This window comes from Trachemys scripta, chromosome 6 (assembly GCF_013100865.1).
Source record: "Trachemys scripta elegans isolate TJP31775 chromosome 6, CAS_Tse_1.0, whole genome shotgun sequence".
NCBI classification, from domain to species: Eukaryota; Metazoa; Chordata; order Testudines; family Emydidae; genus Trachemys; species Trachemys scripta.
In genome coordinates, this window is record NC_048303.1 from 49379205 (window position 1) to 49398667 (window position 19463).

Here is a 19463-nt window from a genome sequence, read left to right on the forward strand (position 1 = left end):
GGCAAGATTTTTAAAAACCCAGTTGCAGGAGCAAATCTGGTCGTACAAGGTGCAATACTCTGAAACTATTTTTTCCAGGCTCAAAATGCAGATGCAGACTGTTCTGGCATAGTTTGCATGAACAAAATAGTGAAACTAGAGTCGTGGGGCGAGCACACCCCAGCAGTTTGAAAAGTCGGCGCCTGTGGCCCCAGAAGCTTATGGCTGTCTTCAGCTCTGCAGGGATCGAGAGGCCCAGTGCTTCTGTGTTGTGCATCCTGAGCATACCATGCAATGCAACCTGGCAGATTAGTTCCCTTAGGAGACGAATGGTCTCCCCCGCACCCTGGAGGCTAGGGGGGCATTCAGTGACTAACTAGAGCAGGCATTTGTGTGATCTGCTGCTCAGAGGCCAGCAGAGACATCCCCATTGGGTGCTGGGGAAGGATGCTGCAGTGTCCTTCCTTTGTGCTGCCACTTGCCTGCTCTGCCTGGTTCCCATGTTGAGCCCAAACCCGCAGAGCTTGCCTGGGGAGGACTCTGCAGGCCTAGGAGTGGGAGTGTTGTTGGCCCACACCCGCACCAGAGCTCTGGGGCCAGAGGATATTCACTTACCTAGTCACAGCTGAGAGTCAAACTGCACATCATGTCTTTTGTCTGGTGAAAAAAAATTCCCTGAAACCTAACTCCCCCACCCCATTTACATTAATTCTTATGGGGAAATTGGATTCACTGAACATCATTTAGTTTAAAGTCACATTTTTCAGGAACATAACTACAATGTTAAATGAGGAGTTTCTGTACTATGTCATTCACTGTGTATATAGCAGGAAGAGAATCTTTCCTTCAATTTAGCTTTTCAGGACCATAGGGTGAGTAGCATTATCTGATAATGCTAAAGAGTAGAAGCCAGGTATATCAGGCCAGATTCTCTGCTGGTGTAAACAGGTGCAGCTCCATTGGCTGCCTCAGTTTACACCAGCTAAGATCTGGTCTATCTTATTTACCTAGAATTACATGTAAGAGAAATTTGTGGATTAGAAGTTGTGTACAGCAGCACAAAACTTTCTGGCTACAAGTCAGTGGAGCAAAGAGTTCTATAAGGCAAAGTCTAGGACAAAGAGAGCTTATAGCTCTTGGTTATCTGAAGGTGACATGCATCCTATAGACAAGAAGATCTGAGATAAAGTATACATGTTGGGGGAGATTTTCAAAAATACCAAACGAATTTAGGAGCATAGATCCCACTGGAATTCAATGAGATTTCTATACCTAAATTTCTTACAAGCGTTTGAAAATCTCCATCTCAATATTTGTTGAATTGCCCTAAAGAAAAACATTATTTTTTTGCACTAAATGTAAACAGTGATACTATTCAAGATATAAGCGTAGAAAAAATTAATTGGCATCTATCAAGTCTCATTGAATTAAATAAATGTATCTGTACTATGGCATCATTTTTGCGTACAATATATCTTTATATATTATTTATTATTTAATATATTTTCACAATAGCCATAATGCACCCGAGTAGTGACATATTATTTACTAACCTAATGGTCAAGAGTACAGAGCAGAGTGCCTCTTATAGTCTTGAAGCAATTACTTTCATTTGAGCTAGCATGATTGGGAAGAAATGCACTGTACTTTTTTTTTTTTTTTTTTTTAAAGAACACGGGAGGTTTCACCTCAGTTGCTAAGGAAGATTAGTTTATGCCACAAATCCACAGAAGTAATTGCTGCAGTTGGGCAGTGCTGATAGCTTCTTCTATCTAAAACTGATTTTTTTTCTCTGCCCCCTTTACATCTGTTTAGAATAGTGTAAATCTACTGAAGGAGAAGTCAGCATAAGGCTATTTCTGTGACTAAACACGTGTGTTTTATGACCATCAATGGTATTTAAAAATTGGTGAGCTCTGTGTACAAAAACATTTGAACTGGTAAAGCAAGTGTGCAGTTTTTAAAACATTTTATTAACACAATAAGTTAAATATAACCTAAAATAATGTAATATATTTAATTTGAAATGCATTTATTTTTGCTATGATAAATTGTTTGTCCTGCCTATGGCTAATGTAATGCATTAGCACACTTGTCACTTAAGGATTGTGAAAAGCTCTTTCTTTTTGCAGATCTATTGCATGGACTTGATTACAAAATACATCCACACACACTAGATGAATCCTTCATAGATGCAGACTCACTACAGGCTGAACCTTGTACCTCAGGCCCTGAGCAAGAGTCTTCTGAGTACCCTATTGAAATCTTAATGGAACCTTTATTTCCAATTTTTGACCCTGAAGAAGATGAAGATTGTGAAAATACTACTGATGTTACAACTCCTCCAGCATTGCAGTTCATCAATGGAAAGAAACAGGTGACCAGTGCACCTAAAGATACAAAAGCTGAAGAAGCAAGAAGTGACCAAATTGAAAGTGTTACACATTCCAAAAATGTCAAATTTTCACAAGTCAATGAAACTAACACCATAGTATCTGAAAATGAGACCTCTGGTACAATGCAAACAGGTGTATCTAGAGAAATAAAAGGGGCATTTGAAGTTACACAACAACCTACAGCAAATGTTGCAATGTTGGAACCTGTTTTAAGTAGTGAATTGGAAGTTGCCACTACAGATAAATCTGAGGTAACGTCTATATATGGGCAATCTTCATCAGAAACTTTAGAGACCTTAAAACATAATGGAACTGAATTTCAGCGAAGCTCAACTAAAGACCCCAAAACCTTGCCTTTGATAACTATAGAATCTTCTGGAGATGCTGCCATTGACCCTGAGTTCCCTGGTCTTGTCTTTTCAGAAACGGGGAAAACAACAATAAAAGAACATGCAGAAAAGAGTTCTGCTGCAACTTCTGCTCCCAGTCCAGTGTCTGATATTGCTACTGTAGACATAGGCATAAAAGACCATATGCCAGAAAAGGAAACCTCTAGTCCAAGAGATGATTATAAATCAACTATTAAGCATGATAAACTTCCCCCACTGGAAACCCTTGTAGAAACAACAACAAGAAGTCATATAGTAAAGTCTGTGGAAAGTCCTATTTCATTTATAATACCAGAAGGCTCTGGAGATGTAGAAGATGCAGATGTTTCTAAAACTTCAGCTATGGTGACAGAGACTGTAGTTACTGAAAAGATTTCAGTAGAAGAAACTTTCTTAGGGTCTGGCAAACTGCTGACAACAGAAATTACTGCCACTGTTTCAGGAACCACAATTTCTTTGCATAAGGAAACTAGCACTACTTCTGTTTTTGACCAAAGTTCTGAAGAAACTGCTACCACCACATCTGTTACTGGGTTGGTTACCGAAAAAGGAGTTAGCAGTGCTACTGGAACAGAAATGAAAATGGAGGAAGATGAAAAAGAAGCACAGAGCACTGCTTCTTCAACTGAGGAACGTTCATCTACTGTTGAGATAGGAAAGTTAGTATTCAGTGATAGACAGGAAAGCCCTAGTAACAGAATTGGAATTGTAGATCAGGAATCCACTACTCTCAGCAAAACAGTACCAATGACAGATTCCACATGGCCTGAAAGCAAAGAGTTTACAGCTGCTCCTTTCTCCACAGAGAAAAGCCTTTTTATAGATGAAGGATCTGGGGAAGAACCAACATACACTAGGAAAACCATTGGAGACATAATTTCAGGGGGTGTCACAAGAAGAGTGGTAAGTACTGATCCCCCATTTATTGATCTAGGTTCTGGAGAAAGAGATGTTATCATTGATTCTACTGCCATTATTTCAGTTCTATTGGAGCCTGTGACTACGGACATTGAAACACAAATGAAAAAGCAGGAAAGAGATGTCTACAGCACAGATACTTCATCTGTGGAATATACAACAACCGTTGAAGCAACAAAGTCAGTGTTAAGTACTGGGTCAGATGACTCAACTAAGGAAGCTGGAATAGGAAGGCAGGTATCTAAGGACATTTTTAGTACAGGTAAGCTAGGAGAACAAAAGCATGAAACAGAATCATATTATTGGATTACAACTCTTCCTTCTCAAGAAAAATTTTTTCCTCAATCTAGAAAAGAGATGACAACTCGTATTGCAACAGAAGAGCAAACTAAATACTTAGAAAACTCTGGGGTCACCTCTTCTGTGGAGTCTGTTGTTAAAATCATTTCTCCTGACACCATTGCGACACATGCTGTCAGCAGTATAAAGACAGTAACTGAATCTACAGAAAGTGAAAGTGGAAAAGACAGCTCACCAACTATCTCAGTAGAGAACATTATCCTTACTGAGGTAGGCTCTGGAGAAGAATCCAGAGATGAGAGTGGTACCATGGTACCAGTGCCAGATGGTTCTACAGAAAAAGTACTTGGTACTAATTTTCCATTAATTGATCAGGGTTCTGGAGAAGTGGATTCTGTCATTGAGTCTTTTACAAAAACTACAGCTTCACTACATTCAGCAGATAGAAGACCAGAAACACAAGCAACAGAAGATGAAAGAGAAATTATCAGTTCACCATCTGTGGATTATTCCTTTGCTGTTGAGTCTGCAAATTTAGTCATGAGTACCAAAGATGAAGTCAGCACAGTTAGAACTGAAATTGCAAGAAAAGTCATCACTGAGGTACAGATAGAAGAGCAAATGCCTATTGAATCCGTAACAAGAAGTTTTGCTATAAATCTTCCTTTAGAAGAAGATATACATTCTGAGCAGAATATTTCTGTAGAAACTTCACAAAAAGTTGTAGAACCCTCTGGAATAACAACAAAATATCCTGTCATTAAAAGTACAGAATCTATCCTAGAACAACTTGAAATTTTAGTTGTTCCCACAGTTAGTGCATATTCAGAAGAAAATAAATTGGAGATAATTTCTGGCACTAAATCTATTGATACTACTCTAGTAACTGAGTCCATAAAACTTGAAAGCAAAGCTAAATTTACAGAGAAAGAAAAAGACTTGGTACAAAATATTTTCCCTACAGAAGACATTCACGGATCACTTCTGATCCCCAAGAGCGACGAGCCAACTAATAAAGAGATCAGTAGTGATTCATTGTTTTCAGGAGAAGGATCAGGAGATGAACTTATTAGTGTTCCATCAGTAGAGCCACTGAATTTTGTGACTATAAAAGAAATCACAAGTACTTTAAGTCCTGAAACATTTCATCCTGAAAGTGTGGGACCAAGACTTTCCATTGACAAAGCCCAAGAATTTGAAAGTGGTCAGACTGAATCAAACAAGGATTCCAATGAAGAACTCAGGCTATTCAGTTCTATAACCGAGGCAGTTTCCAAAACAACAGAGAAAATGGCCACTAGTACTTCCGCTTTAGCTGAAGAAAGTTCTAGGAACTTCAGTAATAAAGAAGCTACCACAAAAGAGACATCCCATTCTTTTTTAATCACTGAAGACTCTCACAAACAAGAAACTTTTCATTGGGTAGAAGAAAATGAAACATACGGAGCACCAGCTGCTACTGATCGAGTTGTTACTCAAGAGGAAACTTCAGAATTGATGACTAATGAAAATATAACTGCTGCTTCTATATTCTTTAATGGAACTCCTCATCTTGAAACAGAGGAAACACTTGCAACATCAACACCAAAAATACCTCCCACACCACTATATGAAAGTTCTGGAGAAGGATCTGGATGGGTGGACATTGTGGGGTCATTTCACCCAGATGTATCTACTACCCATTTGCGAAATCTGGAAATAACAGTTGCTCCTCATGCTCATGAGGAAAATTATTCTGAAGAACTGAGCACAGAGACAGCATTAAATGGATCACAAACTGTTTCAGTGTTATTTTCCACCCACACAGAAGAAAAAAAGATCTTACCAAGCCCGACTAGTGTTCAACCAAAGACATTTACAGGTGAGAGTTTAATAAATGCTACAAGGATAGAAAACAAAGTCCTCCCAAAGCTTGATGACTTCAGAAATGTTACAGGGAATGTTTCTGCTTTTAATGAGATCACACTAATTGAAGTACGACTAGGAATCACATCAGATGAAACAACAATCATAGATGTGGATCATGCTAAACAAATGCATGAAGATATACTAAGTGTGCAGACAACTCCAGATACAGAGACTCATTCAATACATGGCAATAATGATAGCGTGAAAGTTGAAGAAGTGGAGTATGATTTAACATCTAAACTTTCTACAGCTGAAGAGAAATCATATGGATCTGGTGATAATCTTTCCATGACTATTTCCAGTAAGTCAATAAATAGTGAATCAGTAACAGCTGAGAACAGACCCAGATCAGATTACAAGGATTTTGGTTCAGGGGATGTCATGCAGTTCACAATGGAAACTCCCATCATTGGTGAATTCTCTGAACTGGATATTTTGCTTCCAACAATATCATCAATGGCCAGTCCCAGTGTGCCCCCCCGAGTCAGCGAAGAGGCCAAAGAATCTCCATTTGAAACTAGACATGTAGCACCAGAAAATAAAACAGAAGGCCTCTCCGAATCAAGTACTTTGTCAGACAACCGAGCGATAGCAGATCAAAGTGAAATAGTCTCTACCTCTGGGTATTCAGGAATGGAACAAGAAGAGCCTGATGAGGGGAAGCCTTTGTTTCCTTCCTTTAGACCTGACTTACCTACTGAGACAGAACAGGCTTTGACAGTAAACATGTCTGATGTAAGTATTGTTACCTCACGACTTGTAACCCAATACTTAACAGAGTCACCTAATATAAGTGAAGTAAAACATCATACAGTTTACACAGAAACAAAAACCACTTCAACAGAATCTGAAGAAACTGATCCAGCCAAACTTTTTCCTGTAACTCAAATGCCAAAATCTCCAGTAACTGTCCACTTGGTTAATGAAGTATCAGAATACCCTGAAGTAATCATTCCAAATACTTTGTCATCCCCTGATTCAGACGAGTCTAATCAAACATTGGGACAAGCCTTCAAAGAAGTTAGTTCTGATGTTGCAGCAACTTACAAACCACCCACCAAAGTGCTGTCCACTAAAACTGAGTCTCCACTAGACTCTTCTTCTGAACCTGAATCAGAAAGCACATCTGTTGAAAGTACTCCTGATATTAGTGGACAGATAACAGACAGAATAAAGGAGAAAGAAACTTCCATAATAGAATTGATTACTGAAAAACTAGCAACCATTTCTGAAGATCCTCTATCAAAATATGTCGTACCAACAGCTTTTATACATTCTGGAGAAACAGTAGACACAGATATTCCAGAAGTTAGCACAGAAGATGAAACCTCTACAGAGAAAGTGAAAGATCTCAATCAAGTAGATGAAAGCAGCACTGAGGGAGCTTTGCCAAGGCTATACACCACACCAGCTTCAGTGCCACATGAAAGTATAGCAGGTGGAATAGTTAAGCCTGGCCAGGCAACTGTTACAATGTTATCTTCATCTTCACCATCTCTGGATATAAGCCTGGAGACACAAACAACTGTGGTAGTACAGAAGCAGTCCACAACAATTTCTTCTGACATTGCAACAAAAATTACAGCCCCTGAAAACATTCCTGAGTATAATAAACAGACAACAATAAGCACAGAGGACATAAGCACTACTGAACTTGCAACTTCATCATTTTTCCTTCTGGACATTACTAATGGATCAGATTTCCTGATTGGCAACAGTGGAGATTCAGTTGAAGGCACAGCAGTCCAAATACCAGGTAAGATCCCAATTTGATAAATACCATATAAACTTGTTTTGTTACCGGTAAACATTTAATTTATTCTTTATTTTCTCTTGAAGACTTTATTTTATACTAAAATGCTAGGTGTGAGCAAACATGTGCTTGTGTATGAGATATGATAATCAAACTACATTTGGAAGGCAATGAAGATAATACACTTAAAAGCATTACATAATGCTGAAATCAATACAATGGTGAAGCCTACTGAGTACAAGTTCAAAGAAACTAGGGGGCTGATATAAAACTAGGGGGCTCGCTAATTCATAAGTGACCTTCCATTTGCATCAATAAGTTTTGGTTCAGATCTGAGGTGATGAGAGACCATTATAGAAGAAAAGGAATATTGATCCTAACACAGTATCCAGTTGTGGTTACTTTATTTTCATGTTCCTAGTGGCTATGTAGATATCATTAATTTATCTGATGAATGTTGTTGTGTTAGCATGACAATTGCAATGTACAATTATTCTACAACTCTAGTGGCTTTCATGAAATATTCCAATTTATTTGGAGAACAAACCTAATGAACACGTCAAGTAATTGCAGACAGGCTTAACCAGAATACAAGTTTAAAAAATATATACAGGATTAGTCTCAAGACTGGCTGAAGTTTGAGGTTTTTAAAAAACTCAGCTATTGAATAATAGTCGGCTATTCAGCAATCTGACTGTTTGATACAGCTTCCGTCTGCTATAAATATAGATCCTTGGCTTGGACAGCATTTGGCATAACACAAGCTATACTGATAGAATGATTTCTACGTACAATAGCTACTATTAATCATTTACCTGTATATGGCTGGCATGTTGAAGACTAATATTTTAAAGGTGGTCAAATAGCCTAGTTTTTGATCATTTTTTCAAACAGTTTGGGTAACTAATTGAACTCAATAGAAAGACTTTGGATTGTGTCCTATATACCATAAAGGACAAGCAAACTAATTTGGAAAATGTAAACAATGTCTCAAACATTTGCTCATGTCTTTGAATCAAATTGGATTAAAATAGGACCTTTTGCTTCATATCCCACTTCTGCTCTCTTAGACTCTCAATATAGCCATGGCTTCCTTCCTGCAGGTCAGAAGCACTGTATTAATTGGTTTACTGAATGCTTAAGAGTGCAAAAAACACAGGTGATATGTAGAGTGGTATCTTTTGTATGAATATATGTATCAATGATTGTTCCTATTTGCCTATACCATGTACATATGTTTAAGTTTGAACTGAGTTCAAATAAAGATCAGTAGAACACATCTACACTCTGTAAGAAAACAGTATTAAAATGACGACTCCAATAAATGTTGGAATTTAATGGCAGGTAAGTTTTTTATCTAAATATTTTGGTTTAGTCTCGTATACAGTTACTAAGTTTGTTTTCTAAAAGTATGTTTTAAAGTAAGACAATTTGGGCATGATTTGGGGAAAGAATATTAATTAGGAAAATATTCTTTCAAAGAAATAAGAGTGTCTGGGCAGTAAATGGTTAAGTATGACCTTCCAAAATGACAGCAACAAGTCAGTATGCTAAAAAGGTGCATGTTCTGGGTACCCAACCATTCCATATGAACTAACCCCATTCAAAAGAATACATTTTCCATTCACTGTGAACATATGTTTAACTGTTTTTGGCTATAATTAATTGCCATGTCATGCCAACTAAATCCTCAATAGAATATTTCAACTGCCAGGAGTAGTACAAAATGTCATTTTAAAAACATAAAACATCTCTGAAAATGAGTTATTGTTCTGTCATGAATATAGTGTTATTGGTAAGGCTGAAAATTATGGTGATTGAAAATGACATCTTCAGGTAGTGCAGAACTTTTAAAAATGGTTTAATCTTTAACTGCAGTAAAGCATCAAAGCAGAAATAAGGAAATACCTTTCTTCCTTAAAAGAATCAACAGCTAACCAAGTATTTTAGACAATGTATCAATTTTTCTTTCTTAACTCATATCACAGGTCAAGATCCCTGCAAAAGTAATCCCTGCCTTCATGGGGGCACCTGTTATCCACGTGGCTCTTACTACATCTGCACATGTATGCCAGGTTTCAGTGGCGAGCAGTGTGAATTGGGTAAGATGATGCCAACCTGAAAGCTTTTCTTGTACTGGATTGTCTGCAGATTGACTAGAATAACAACATTTCATATATTAGATTTGGAAGCAGAATTATTTATCATTACACTGACAGATGCTGGGGCTTTGAAAGATTCTGTAGTTGGACTTGATCCAGACAGAGAGAGGCTGAGAAAGAAACACCTGCTCCTCTTTGCCTGATGTCTCCGCCTGGCATGTGCGTGCGTGCACACACACACACACACACACACACACACACACACACACACAAAAAACCTACCTACCTACCTCTGTAGAAGGTAATGTTCAAATTTTGTCCAATTTATTAACCAAAATAAAAAAAGACATAAAATACCTACATAAATCAAATCAAAATGAAGTGTGTTAATATAAAATCATCAGCATAATCTAATTATCATATTGATTAAACCCTTTTGAATAAACCAGTAAATTCTTATAAACTTTTTCTAATGGTTCAGGAAGGTGGTAAACTTTATTTAATCCTCAATCCCCCAAATAAAAGGGCAATATCTATATTAATGACGGCTGATATTTGACCAGCCAAATAGCAGATGTGGGCAGGGAGAAATCAGTTCCAGGTTGAAATCAATATTTAGACAACTCTGATGCCAATTAAGAGAGCTTGCCCAGACTCTACAATGGGTCTGATGTCCAATCTCTCTCCACCGCAACATATGGCTACATGAGACATTCCAATACAACCCAGGATAACACAGCTTGTTACATTTAACTAGCAAGCAAAAATCTGGTGAAAGTAACAGTTTTTCAGGATTTAAACACACACTTCCAACCTATATGATATGTATGTGTGATCTTTTAGACAGTGAGGTTGTTTAAACTGGGACTGTTTTAAGTGCTTGTGAAACTATTCATTAAGCACTGTTGTCAAATAAAAATACCCTTTTTATATTTTGATACTCAATGGCTATCAGAAATTCAACTTTGAATAAGAGTTTTGATGCCCAAAATCTAGGTGAAAGTTTAAACTTTAGCTGTGCCAGAGTAAATTTCCTTTAAAATTACAGTTGTAGGTTCAATTTGTAGATACAGACCTATCTGTCTCACAGCTCACTCTCATGCTCAAACTCACAAATTCTTCATACTAGATGGTCAGGAGACACTACTGTACAGAAAGAAATTGGAGATGTCTGGGTATTTTAATACCACGTGCTAATATTTTGATTAGCAGAGAGGAACCTTTTGTTTGCCTCAGGATCATATGTCCAGTAAAGGTCTCCTCTATCTCTCTATGAAGATTATCATCAATCAAGACACCTAATAATAAACAGTGAGAATGCCTTTAAAAAGCTTTGCCCCTATCATGCAGAAAGCATGACATGAAGGAATGGATAAACAATACAATAAGATGCCAATGCTTGCAGTTTTACAGTGAAAAACTAGAAGCACTGTTTATGTTGTTAGATAAGACTTGTGTACCATGGTCACAGTCTAGAGAAGGTTATACTCTTCACAGAGATAATTAACCAGCTGAAGAAAAGATACAGTACAATGTATCTTCTTTCAGAGGTACACAAGGAGTAACAGCTAGGAAATGAAGATACAGATTACAGAAATTAACCCAGGAGTCACACAGCAGGATTCAAACGCATGTAAATGTGAAATTGTTGTTCATCATCTATAGCTTTTCTGAGGTTATTTCGTATATAGAAGTCATAATTCTCATATGAAAAAAGCAGGTATGCAGTCTCTTTTGCAATGCTTTATCCTTCATGAGTGAAATTGTTCTTAGTACTAATTCTGAATAAGGGTAAACACTATTTCCCTTTAAAGGAGGTGGCTATATTTTAAATACTCTTTTACATTTTTATTTAGATGTTGATGAATGCCAGTCGAATCCTTGCCGGAATGGAGCCACATGTATTGATGGTCTCAATCTATTTACTTGTCTCTGTCTGCCAAGTTATGCAGGTGCTCTTTGCGAACAAGGTAACAAATACCTTTTTTTTTTTCAGTTTGTGACTAGCCAGAGCCCACTGTGTAGTCATCAAGTAGGCAAAACTCCCATTAGCATTAGTGGGAGTTTTATATGAACAAAGACATCAGGAATAGGCTATTCTTATGGGTGTGTTTGCTTTTGTAAACTCTCTCTTGTGTTTCTTGATCCTTCATTCTCTTTCCCATTTGCTTATGATCATTGTTATATCCAACCAGGAGAGGTAATTTCAGTCTCTGTTTATGGTTCTGCTATTACGAATGTCGTATGACCATCTTTTGGAGTCTGGTTTTAGCCTCCTCAGGGCATGCAATCCTAATTACTCCAGTTCACTAAAGAAACTGCAATATGCTGATCTCATTCAGTTTGGCTGCTCCTTCTGTAGTACCCAAAATCTGCTCTGCTTGTGGTTTGCTAAGGGCTGTATTGCCCCATTGGTGGTGCTACAGAACTGCCCCTCACTAAGAGGAGCAGAATGCCTCCTGGAACTCTCCAGTATGCCAGGAAATGCACAAGCTGCTACACTGCTTTAAAGGGTGCAGCATACCATCACCTGCATGGCTGGCCATGGCTCTGCTGTCTACCCCATCCATCTCCATCTAGCTTTCTTTGGAGTAATTAGGAGAATATTCCTTGTATTAGAGGCAGGATAGAAGCAACTTGTGGAGTTTGTGGGAGAAATTAATGAATAGGTGGATCAGAAGAGGTAGCAAGGAGAAGCATGACTGGATGCAAGAATAGATCAGTAGGGCAGAACAATGTTGTGAAGGCTTTAAAGGTGATCCATGTGTCCGTTTGCAAGCAGTGGCACTTGTTGCTAGCCCATTCCAGGTTTATTTTAGGAATTCTGGAGGCTCTAATATCCAGTTGAATGAAAAAACAAACAAAACAAAACAAAACAAAACAAAAACAACCCTCCAGCACATCTCTGCAGGTAGTGCATGACTATTTCAACAATGTCAAGTGTTTCTTTACTATATATTCACTTCACCCATGATCAAATTTTAGAACAAAACCAGCATGAGAAGGGTAGCAAATGCACAGCATGACAGAAACAAACAAACTGTAAATTTACCAGAAGAGTATTGAACAACAAGAGACCACAAGCAATGAAGGCAGATTTTGTTTTTAAGAGAAAAAGAAATGGTGCTTAAAGGTGCGCTTTTTTTCCAGGTTAACAAAAATCTCTCTCTCTTTTTCTGTCACTGACTGGTTTCACTCACAGATCAGCCAAGTAGATCTCTACATATAATTGCATAAATGTTGTCAGTTTCAGGCTTACCTTTCATCCCAAGCCTATTGGGTGAAATGCAGTTTTTCCAAGTGAGCCTAAAGGGAAGGAGCTTGTTTGTTAGAGTTGAAACGTCTGAAGAATGACTAGCTCCAGCTCTCATCACAATTCAACTTTTCAGTAGTCTGGCGTAGCCCACTGTTTGAAAGACCTTCTGAATCTGTTCTCTAAGACTAGAATTTGACAATGTTTTTATAATAGAAGGAATAAATGTTCTCTCCCCCCACCAGCAAATCCATAGTACTGAATGGCTTTCAGCATCATGGTAGCTTTAATTTGTATTTTATGACCGACCTGAGAATACATTTTAGGTGGTTAATGGGAACATTTCCTAGTTTGTCAATGAGAAACAGACCTCTGCTCACTCAGCTTTGGAATTTAAATTTCCTCCACTTAAAGTCCTGCAGTGGTTTGGGACTTGGGAAAAATGTTCAGTGCCAAATTTCCATTTCACCAGACAAAATAAAACTGTATTGGCAATTCAGACACAGTTGTCTGGCAAGGCGTCTTTATTTCACGGCATCAACCCTGACTTTGCTAGATTGAAAACACAGCCAGAATGACAGAACATGTCACCTCAATGCCTCAGAAAGGGTGTGAGTGAGCATGCAAACATTGTTTCGTTATTTGCATTTTATTTTATTATTTCTGTTTGCAATACATCCTATTCATGTTTTCAAAATAAAGATTAAGGGCCCTTTAGCCAGAAGTGCTGAGCATCCACAATCTCAGTGTAGTTAATGGGAGCTGAGTGCACAGTACTTCTGAAAATCATGCCTGAAGATAGGAGACAAAGGGAGTCAGAGATCAGAAAGCAGCCAGATATGTCCAGCTGATAATTCCCCCAGGGTGAGGGAACTCTCAGCTGGTGTAGTGTGTTCCTGCCCCACTCAGTCACAATTTTGGGCATGTCAGGGTTAGGGAGATAGTATGGCCAGAGCTCATACGCTCTGGCTGTGCTCAGCAGATGTATAGTCCTTTAGGGACCTTTGCCAGCTGGTGAAGGATGAGCACCCTCCTGGGTACTCTCACCTATGCTGGGGCCTACGGTGGAACAGATCCATCCTGGGAACCGGGGAACTATAACTGACTCCTGACAACCATCTTTCTCTGTCTCACCAAATTGAAACATAGTTAATCAGAGAATCAGGGCCAAGAACTTCTTCTTGAATACTGCAAGAGAAAGTTGTCCGGCATAAAAAAATCAAGATACCATCCTTTCTATAAACTAAAGGAATAATTCAGAGAGACAATATTGTTTCCAATTCAGACTAAACTACTGGTGCAGTTAAATACACCTGCTCTCTTTTATAAATATCCCTTTCTGTCACTTATTTTGTTTTTTTACCCATACTCCCCAACTTTTCAAAATACAACTATATCTGTGTAAAGTACCTAGTTATCAGAGCAGATAGTTTTTTGTTTGTCACTTTTCAATGCAAAATATCCAAGAAATGTGTGACTGCAGACTGAGGCAGTGGATCTGAACCCACTCACTTGCCACATAAGTTGGCAGTAAGTCTAGGGAGTTATATCAGTGTAAAGTTGGTGGGAAATCATTTGGTGTGTCTAGACAAATGAGCTCATGACCTGGGGTCTTTCATTTATAACATATAAAGTGCTGCTGTGCAAGTGCTATGTTTTATTGGGCTACACTATTATAACCTTCCTCACAATAAGGAACAGTTCTCCAGAAGTTAGTGGGACTAGTCATAGGTTAAGTTAATATTCAATGTAAGTAAGTGCATCATAATGTAGCCCATGATGATTTCTCAATATTGAGCTATCCTTACTCAGGTTGAGAAGTACCTTACTCCACAAATAGCCCCATTGATATCAGTGGGAGTATTTGGGTAGTAGGATACCATATAATGTGGTGAAGAAGGCCCATAATTTGCTATTATCCTCTGGAATATGGTCCTGGAGTGTCTAGAAGAAAGAACAGATTTCCTATTTGCTACTCCCGCACTTTTGTGCTCTGGCTAAAGTTTCCTTTTGTTTCATCTCTTTCCTGCTCTGCTATTCTGACTGTGGTCCACCTGCTCTCAAGGTGCTGCATTTTTGTTTTAAACTTAAAGCAAAGTTTGGCTTCCCTACTGCTAAATCTCTGCAGACACTCGCATAGCTTATCCTGTTTACTGAATGCAGCTGTGCTCACGGATTGCCAAAATGGCACATATGCGTTTGTTAGTAGACATCCCTCACTGGGGTAATACAACAAGACTTTTTCTTTTTCTTTCCAAGTTCCCAAAGCAAAACAAATGTTTTCTTCATTATCAGCAACATTGCTTTTCAAAACTGAGATCCCTGTCCAAATGTTTGTGATTACTGTTTCCTCAGCTGACTCACTTTTTTCTCTGAGTTGTAGTATCTTGCGAAAGCAGAATGGTGGAGAAAGGTTTATTGCAAGGATTCTCTTTTGAAACAGGCAGTTTCTAGCTTATATCTCACAGCTGGGGGGATTTGAATATTTACTAGAGATGCAGTTTCACTTTGAGATGTCTGGTCTAATGGGACTCTGATTTTCATTCATTACCTGAATCCAGAGACACCGATAGAGTTCACAGCTGAGCAAGTCACTTTACATTCTAGTATCTGTGCTTCAGCTTTTGGTTTCTTAAGCCTCTTATGGAATTCGTTTGAAGACATGGCAGCTACTGGCAGCAACCAATTGCTGCTGTTGAAAAAGCTCTACCTGCCCATATACTTTACTGAAGGGGCACATTTTTAATGCAGTGTTTGGAGAGTTATACAGCTACAATTGCTGTTATGAGGAACAGAAGTGTGTGGGTAACTCCTGGCACACATCTCTGAAAACAAACCTCTAAATTATAATAAACCTTTGGCCAAACAAGGCAACTTTTAAAACACCATAAACATAGCAAGCAGTGTTTCAGACTTTCCAACACATTTTGAGATCAGCTTACAGAAAACTGTGATTACCTTCCAGGAAATAAAGCGTATGCATGCAATGTAGTCTGGCTAAGTCCTCCCACAACAATTGTTCACAAGTGGGCACAGATCAGATTGGAAACGTACTGCTGTCGCTGCCACTAGACTCCCATGTGCAGTAAAGGCATAAGCCATTATATAGCTCTCCTGCTAATACACGTGTGTATCTCTCACAGCAGTGTCAATGGGAGGTATGCACATTGGCAATAGAATAATGGACTGATTCAACTCTATGTAATGCAGTGATGAATCAGGCTTTACGTATTTCATTGCTTTTTGGTTGGGTTGATTTGCATTTCCTATAGCTTGCTTACTTACTGAAAGAATAATTTTATATATATTATATATATAACTATATAGTGATACAAACAAAGAAAAACCTAATTTACCACATGCTGTCACTAAGGCCTTAACTACAGTGGGATTTCAGTGTCTGCTTAGCTGCACCAGTCCAGGCTTCTAGCATAGGCACCATTTACAGCAATGCAGCAACCTTGCAGTCTATCCTGGTTTGAAATGCCCATGTCTCCGTTAGGCGTTTGCATTAGCGCAATCTCACTGGTGGCTGAAATCCCATTGTAGGCAAAGCCTTAGTTTTCTGGGAAGAATATTCACCCATGATCTTCTGAGGCTGGTAAACAAATGACAGTCCCTCTTTTCTTCAAGGTTAATAACAATTGCTTAGGCTAAAGAGAAGAATTTTGATACAGTGTGTGTTTCTAGCATTGGTGGTAGGTCAAGGCCTCATATTACTTACTATTTTGAACTTTAGTCTCCCTGGTGCTGAAGCCTCACTGCCCCCTCAAACACTATTTAGCTGGCTTCCCTGGTGGATAGTCACTGGATTGGGATGGCCCAATTCTGCGTAATCCCCGCGCCCTCTCTCTGTGCGTTACATCTGCTTGTTGTTATTTGACTTCCTTTCTGTGAGATGAGGCTCCTAAATAAGATGAGTAATAACATTTGAAGCATCCACCATGAAGGATACAACACAATTAGTCAGTGCTGTGTGGTTAAACGAAAGCTCTAGAAAGCTGCAGACAGACCAAACTTAAAAACTGCCCAGATCGTGGAGATTAACTTCCAACTGCTGCATGTGCCTACATCATTGGAGCTAGAAAAAAACCTCAGTATTGTAGATTACATATTCCATAGCTGAGATTCTTTAAAGTATGAGCAATTTCTTTATAGTTGGACTTGTCCAATATAAAAATGTACATGTATTTTACTGCGTTATGGCAATTGCTTTGACACATGACCTCCAGTTAAAAGCTAAGGAATGTGCTAGTTAAGGAATTGGCACACGTGGTATAAATATCTGGCTACCGCTCCCTCACATGCAGCTGGAGTCCCTTGGGTCAAATCGTGCCATTGACTTTTAAGCAAAAATCCCAATCTCCCTCCCCACCAAGTTCCCCAAATAAATGTAATTTATACACAACTTCTACATCATTGCATTAGGAGTGATGCAGAACTGTGTGGGGGAATCCTTAGGTAGTGGAAAGCTGGCTCTGTGCCTTCTGGCAGAGGGACCATGGGGGATCAGTGGGGGGTTGAGCCAGGGGCACGTTCATACGTTTGGAAAGATGTGGGGTGAGAGCATGCTACGCTCTGGTGATCCTCAGCTGGTGAAGTGGTACTATTCCAACCGGCATAACTCAGAGCAGTCTTTAGATTTCACGAAATCATGCTGGGACTACCTTTCCCGAAACCAACTCCTCCTCAAAGACATTTCCTGCATCAAACCCTAGGAGCTGGTTCACTTTTTCTATACCCTTCTTACTATAAAACTATTTTCCATGTGATCACTTTGTACAGTGAAATCACAGAACCAAAATAAATATGGAAGTTTTACACCATCTGTTCTGTCTGTGGCTGCCTTAGCTTGACACTGTAGTTGACATCAACCCTAGCAACTGCTACAATTCCAAAGCTCACGTTTATTTCTCTTTAGCTGAATTGAAATATTGGCTGTTGTGAGCTCCTATCTATAGTGTATTCTTATCAGTACCACTCCTCATCCAAGCACAGACAATGTGCAGTTCATTACTTTATATTCCAGCTTTACAGCTGTCTTTAGAAATTGATACCTCAAGTTTACTTAAGTCTACTCCCTTTTTTTGGCCAACCTTAATCTTTGCTGAGATAGCACTTCAACTTTGCATCTGCTAGCTGAACAATGACAGTTACTTTTCTCCATGGCCATTTTCAACACAGTCCTTCATAGTAATGGAACAGAGTAACTCAAAGAATTATTTGATGAAGTAAGCAAAAAAAATAAATAAAATAAAAAGTATAGCACCACTGCAATCTTATGTCCAAGCAGAGCACCCATGTTTAATTATTTCAGAGTTATGGGATAATAATGCCCTTTTGGGATATTCAAGATCCAGCATATGTGATAGTACCCACCAAAAACCTCCAGATTAACAAGCAAAGCATAATTTTCCTTATGACCAGTGGTGAAATTTAGTAAATAAAAGTACCTAAGACTTGAATAAGAATTACAGGATCAGTGATTTTTTTTTTCATCTGTGGGGCTTAGGTTGTGTGTCTTCCTGAGCCTTTAAATAGCAGAATCCTCTGTCCACTTGCATAAAACTCAAGTGTGTACATTTCTTGCATATTTTAAGGGGTGTTTTTTGTTTACTTGTCACAGATACAGAGACTTGTGATTACGGTTGGCACAAGTTCCAAGGACAATGCTACAAATACTTTGCCCATCGCCGCACATGGGATGCAGCTGAAAGAGAATGTCGTCTCCAGGGAGCCCACCTGACAAGCATCTTGTCTCATGAAGAGCAGATATTTGTGAACCGTATGTACCATTAGGATTCCTCTGAGCAACTCTGGATTGAGGATATATAAAGCTAGTAAAATATGCGGAGAAAACACCCTCCAAACCTCTGAATAGTTTTCGTATTTCCCTTCTAAAATATGCATCATCATTTGATTTTTAAAAGGAAGACACCATATTCTCGACCGTTCCTTTTGCTGTTAATTTTGTATTAATGGTTACCTGATCTTCAGAGAAAATCTACTTTTTACCCCTCAAGTTTTAGGTCCTGAGAAAAAGACAATAAAAGACAAAGAAGTTCAGCCCTTTATTCTGGAGACTTTATTCTAGGCTCATTGTTTAGACAATCTCGTTCTCCAGGCATCTTAAATACTGTTTCACAAGCACAAAGCATCAGTCACTTCATGTTACATTACAAGACAGATTCAGCTCTGTGGTACTCTTCACAGCATCAGGTGCTGCCTGCACAAACTGAGCAATGCTATTGATTAAAATATTTGGAGAGGGTTATTTTCTAATAGTCCTCATTAATTGTACTAATGCTTGGGTCAGGTATTCAGTCCCTGAATATCATGTTGTAAGAAAACTCTTTGGAGCTCTCATGGTACATCTATGTGGGGATAAAAGACGCATTGCACGGCCATGACTGTCCCGGGTCAGCTGACTCGTGCTGGCAGGGCTCGGGCTGTGTAACTAAAAAT

At 38.7% G+C, this 19463-nt stretch overlaps 1 protein-coding gene across 1 annotated transcript in view; it reads left to right on the forward strand.

The window, feature by feature from the left end:
• Positions 1 to 19463, forward strand: part of VCAN (versican) — a 103065-nt gene that overhangs the window by 59150 nt on the left and 24452 nt on the right. The window contains exons 6-9 of the mRNA XM_034774107.1: positions 2112 to 7646; positions 9632 to 9745; positions 11602 to 11715; positions 18625 to 18783. Coding sequence (XP_034629998.1) covers positions 2112 to 7646; positions 9632 to 9745; positions 11602 to 11715; positions 18625 to 18783 — 5922 coding nt within the window. The remainder of the gene's footprint in view (positions 1 to 2111; positions 7647 to 9631; positions 9746 to 11601; positions 11716 to 18624; positions 18784 to 19463) is intronic.